We start from the raw sequence: 6,115 nt of genomic DNA on the forward strand, positions 1-6,115 counted from the left end.
ACAACAGAGAGACCAGGAACGCGAGGAAAACATCAAAGATCTGACAAAACACGGCGAGGTTAGCACAGCTTAATATAGAGCCGTGAACGAGCCACACCTGGAATGATTAGCTAGTTGCTGTAATCACACACACACACACAACAGTAGCAAGCACAGATGAGACCGTGATCCCATGAACCGTGACGATACAATCACGTCTTACAGACATGCCTGTTCTGCAGCCTTCTCTTGAACAGAACCAGGAAACTAGTGTGGTGTTTCTTCATCTACATGTATTAAAATGGCAGAAGCTAGACTTTATGTGAGCCGGGAACAGTTCAGCTGTTCGATCTGTCTGGAACTACTGAACGATCCAGTGACCACCCCTGTGGACACAGTTACTGTATGGACTGTATTAGATGCCACTGGGATGCAAATTCTCAAGGGAGACAATACAACTGTCCTCAGTGCAGAAAAACTTTCACTCCAAGAACTGTTTTAGGGATAAATGTGGTGGTTGCTGAAATGGTGGAGAAACTGAAGAGGACAGAACTCCAGCCTGCTCCCCTGCCTGCTGAAGTTTCTCACTCTGAAGCTGCAAAATGTTTTGCCTTGTGTAATAGTATGCATTTTTTTAAATTGTCTTTTTTTTCTTTTAAACTTTTTTTTTAAAGTTTCTTGGGAAAATTTTATGGAAAAGAAGAATTTCAGGTTACACTTTATTTTGATAGTCCACTTTAGACATTCTACTAACTGTAAGTAACTTTGCAACTACATGTCAACTAATTCTCATTAATTTGCAGCTACATGTACTAAATCTCAGCATAGACTGTTAGGTTAGGTTAGGTTAGTAAAATAAGTTGACATATACTTGCAAAGTTTCTCATAGTCAGTATGTTTTATGTTGTGGACCCATCAAAATGAAGTGTTAGAAGACATTAAGCAGACAGTCTACTAATACTATAATGACTGATAGTTGACATGGAGTTACAAAGTTACTTACTGTTAGTGGAATGTCTAAAGTGGACTATCAAATTAAAGTGTTACCAAATTTTATATTAAATCCTAAACAAATATCAAATCTATTAAAATGTAAGAAAAAGTTACAGTGATTGAAATACAATACAACACTGTCAATGTGCTATAGGTAAACAAGAGAGTTTAGTTTGACAAGAGTCAAAATAATTGTTTTGTAGGTTAGTGTGATTTTTCTACGCATGCCCTTTTTTCTTCAGTTCTTCATCTTTTTTGGTTCCTCCTGAACCTTTCAGCTTTGATGTGGTTTCTCGTTCTGATTATGGGAGAAAATCTTTCTCTAAAAGACAAGAAAAAAATGGACAATTTCCTTAATTCGGAGGTGGTTGTATCTGGCTGGGGTAGGTTGCATTCCTTCAGGAATGAAGCATGTAAATAAATACTACTTTATGTGAAATGGGAATATTAAATACAAAGGTTCATATTAAATATGTTTTTTTTGTTTTTTTGTTTTTTGTAGTAATGCGCTGCAAATTTCCTACCGAATGGACCCAAGAACAGGAATCAGATCCTACAATGTATGTCACTCCACATACCCTCAAACATGCACACATACACTATATTGCCAAAAGTATTGGGTCACCCCCTTCTAATGAACATGTTTGACTACTTTAGTAATATCTGTGCAAGTACAAATCTTAATGTTAAAGCATATAATGATATTCTAGGGAATTGTGTGCTTCTAATTTTATAGCAACAGTTTGGACAGGACCCTTTTCTATTCTAACATGACAGTGTCTCTGTGTATAAGGCACGGTTCAAAAAGACATGATTGATTCAGTCAGTGTGGAAGAACTTGACTGGTTGCAGAAAGCCAAGTCCTGATCCCAGCTGAACTCCTCTGGTGTGACTTTACATGCAGACCTTGAGCCAAAAACTCATCACCAAACACCAATGACTTGTATAGACACTATAAAAGGACAAAAGTGTTGGGACACCCCCTTCTTTAGAACAGAAAAAGGCACTAACAAAACTGTGGCAACAAAGATGGAAACAATTCATGTATTTAAAAACTGTATTTCCATCTCTGTTGCAACAGTTTTGGACTAAAATGACAGCACCCTTATGTACAAATCATTGGTGTTTGGTGATGAGTTGTCAAAGTAGTCAAACATGTTCATTAGACCCAATACTTTTGGCAGTATAGTGTATGACATGATTTTCCACTGACTTCTACTGTTTTAATAGAGAATTTAAAGGCATGAAACAGAAGTTGTGATAGTATTTTCTTCCTATTGTTATGAGAGTAAAACGGCTTCTTGAACAAGAAAAAATGTAGGATGGGACTTCATTTTGTCCATCAGGAATTGATTGGAACATTGTGGTTTGCTATTGCTGCAGTTTCATGTGAATGACAGGTTGTCCCACCCTCACGCCATAAACACGTCATCAGGGAAGAAGAGAGATGTAAGAGAGAGGGGATGTTATTTTGAAAGATTTTGTAAAATTAAAGAAAACTAAAGTTAAAAAAGTAGATTTTGAGGCACAAGAATTTTGCAAAAATAATGATGTGCACAAATAATTTATATATATATATATGTGTGTATATATATTATTAAAAAAATTGATATCATGGTGGCTTTATATGGTGTTTAATATTGTATTATATCTCCCTTGGATTCACACAAGCTCTCAATGGATTCAAACACAATGAATGAAACACTTCTACTGGAGGAAACAGAATGGCTACAAACACTGGCAAAGTCCAGCCATATCCTGAACATCCAGACAGATTTGATTGTTGGCCTCAGGTCCTGTGTAACGAGAGTGTGTGTTGGACGAGCCTACTGGGAGTTTTAGTGGAGTGGAAGAGCTGGAGTGGGAGTATCGTTGGCCTATAAGAGCATTTGCAGGAAGGGAAATGGTGACGAGAGTAAATTTGGATGTAATGATCATTCTATGAATTTGTACTGTTCTCCTTCCATATACACATTCTGGGACAGTAACAAAAATACTCAACTATATGTAAACATTTCTAAATTAAAGACTTCTAGATTGGCAGTGTATATGGATTACAGTACTGGAATTGTGTGCTACTTCAGCATCTCTGACAAAATGAAACTCATCTACATAGTCCAGACCACATTCACTCAGCCCATCTATCCTGGGTTTAGGGTTTATTGTGGATCATCAGTGAAACCAGCAATGAACTGTGCATGATTTTGAGAGAGATGTGATATTCAAATCAATGTTATGGTATTATTTTTCCGTCAATAAATCTGTACTAGGTTTAGTTAAAAAAAAGAATAACAGACAAAGAGAAAAATGTAGATTACATTAATATATACTGCCATTAAAAAGTTTGGGATCAGTAAAAAATTTTTTTTTTTTTTTTAAGATTTCTTTAGCTCATCAAGGCTGCATTTATTTAATCAAAATACAGAAAAAAATTAATATTGTGAAATATTATAATTTAAAATAACTGTTTCTATGTAAATATATATTAAAATGTAATTTATTCCAGTGATGCAAAGATTCATTTTCATCAGCCATTAACCCAGTTTTCAGTGTCACATGATCCTTCAGAAATCATTGCAGATTTATTACCAATGATGGAAACAGTTGTGCTACTTAATATTTTTTGGAACCGTCATATTTGTTTCAAAAATTGATAGTAAAGACATATCATTAGAAATAGATATCTATTTTGAATAAATCCTGTTCTTTTAAACTTTTTATTCATCAAAGAATCCTGCTAAAACTATCACAGTATCACAGGTTCCCAAATAAATAAATAAAATTAATACATTTAAAAAAGAGCAGCTCAACTGTTACAAACATTGATAATGTGTATGATATACAGTGTATGTTAATAGCTAAAATACACTTTTTTATGTATTTCTATAATTGCTACTGTGTTAGCACACTGCGTTAGCAGCATGTTAATAAACTGAAATAAATTGTGAGTAGCGACTTATATGCACTTTGCTTGATGAACACTGTTTGTGTGATGCCCATTGTATGTTCCAAATCATATATGAGGTTCAGGGAAGGCAATAAGTGCCTTAGAATTAAACTAATTGTGTAAATAATACGTAGAGTAAAAATACTCTTTATAGGCTATCTGTACACACAGACTGGACTGGGGCAAAAAATCAACAGGTAAAAGTATGCTACTTTCAACAAAAGGTCCAAAGGAATACTTTTGACTTAATGTTTAGCTTACCTGTCAAGAACAAACTTCGAAAGCTCGTTGTATCGTTTGAAACCCAACATTACATCAAATTCCTTCATCTTGTAAAACACAGTTTGACCTTGTGGTACCCCATTGTCTGTCTCTGTGTAGTTTGGTGAGTCTTCAAATTTTGCTTTCAATTCTTTAAAGCCGCAGTCCGTAAGTTTTGCCTCTTTGTCGCCATCTCTGTTTGAAAACCTGGAATTGCATATACTTGCGGAATTATCTTCCGAGCGTGGTCTGTACTCTGGCATGGATCCAGCGCGGATGAATCTAATGTTTTGAGTCACCGCATCGGTGTGGATACTGTGCTTCGCAATCACAGATTCTACATCTTGGAATATATGACCTAAATATGAATTTTCACCATATATTGCTATCTGAACAAGTAACAAGTCTGCCATGTTTGTTCTGCCCAACTGCGGGGAAAAAAAGCATTACAATAAATCACGCTAATGGTGATTTAATCTAACGATCGGTTAGCTCATGATATCACATCAAACCGTGCAAATTATTATTATTATATTCTCAAATTATTAATGTTAACAACATCAGCATTGCGTGACTATGAGTAGCCTATAGTGTGTATTAGCGTGATTTCAGTTTCTGTACAGTCTAATCTAATTGTCATGCCATTCGAATTTCATATTAAGGAATTCTTCGAACCCAAAAAGCAAATGATGCTCCTTTTGAACTGTTTTTCTTTAAAATACAAATCTTGTGTAATCCCAGGCTATCTGTAATCAGAAGCACATTTAAAACTGGAATATAATTTAATTTCATTCACATGTGTTTCATAAACACATAATCCTTTCTGGATTACAATCTGCCTTCAAAATGATACATTTAATTAATCTAGCTGCTGTGAGAAAAGGCTAAACATCTGCCACCTGCAGGATCCTCAGGTATGATAGCCAAGAAGCCTATAGCCGGGACAACTTCTTTATGTTTACCGACGTGACGTAATGAAGCAGTGCCATGCTCGAATCTCCCGCGAAAACCTACCTGTACCACTCAAATTAGAAAACATTATTATAAACTAACCGTTGCGAATCGGGCTAAACTAAGGTGATAGTTTTGAACACTGGCTGGTTATGTACTTTCTCAAATATTGATTTCGGATCGTTTTTAACCAAAAAAAGTCACGGACTGCAGCTTTAAAGAAAAATGAACCCACACTGTTTAAACACCCTCCGGATCAGCCTGCTGCAGTAGCCACGCCCCCAACTCTCGCTATTGGCTGCGCGGAGGTATGCAAATACAGGCAGGTGGGACATCCTATCATTGCATTCCATCCTAAGCCTTCCACAGAAGAAATATACTTATATATTTAGACCACTTGAATTACTGATTTCTGATGTCAGGATGTTAAGAGACTTCAGGGACTATATTTATGATGTTTCTCATCATTAAAACAACAACAATAACAACAAAAACTCTCCTCACTATTACAGGACGCTGATCTGCAGCAAAAGGCAATTCCATTTTTGTAATTTGTGTACTGCTAGGACTCCACCACTAGAGGTAGATGCACACACAGGGTTAAAACAGACATAAATTAATGATCATAGTTCTTAAACCTGTGTTTTCTGACAATGATTCAAATCCCTTCCCATTATTAATCCCATCATCTGTTCACTTTTTCCCCACTTACATTTTCATGCCAGACAGCATGAGATAAATGCAGATGAGATTCTTGGGAGCTTGGGAGCTTTTCAGTCCCATCTGGCTTTGACTTGTCCAAAGGACTGCCTGAGGCCTGAACCACGAGCTCCAGCTTAAAACCGTCAGAATCTGATATGGACAGTAGCCCGATGATAAAGAAACTGGCAGGAGATTGAACAGTTAGTTATCCTTTGATCTAATTCCCAATGTAGCTTTCAAACCAACAGAGCACCTGAGAAAGTAATGGTGTAATAAAGCTTT

At 36.1% G+C, this 6,115-nt stretch overlaps 1 protein-coding gene across 1 annotated transcript; it reads left to right on the plus strand.

The window, feature by feature from the left end:
- Positions 1–206: 206 nt before the first annotated feature.
- ftr54 (finTRIM family, member 54) lies at positions 207–3,174 on the plus strand (the record flags this gene model as incomplete). Its single annotated transcript, XM_079410670.1, is given in 9 exon segments — positions 207–301; positions 1,215–1,301; positions 1,303–1,355; positions 1,475–1,500; positions 1,502–1,532; positions 2,633–2,680; positions 2,683–2,789; positions 2,791–2,811; positions 2,815–3,174. Coding segments are annotated over 9 exon segments (828 nt in total).
- Between the last annotated feature and the right edge of the window lie 2,941 nt (positions 3,175–6,115).

This window comes from Barbus barbus, assembly GCF_936440315.1.
Source record: "Barbus barbus genome assembly, chromosome: 47".
Lineage (NCBI taxonomy): Eukaryota > Metazoa > Chordata > Actinopteri > Cypriniformes > Cyprinidae > Barbus > Barbus barbus.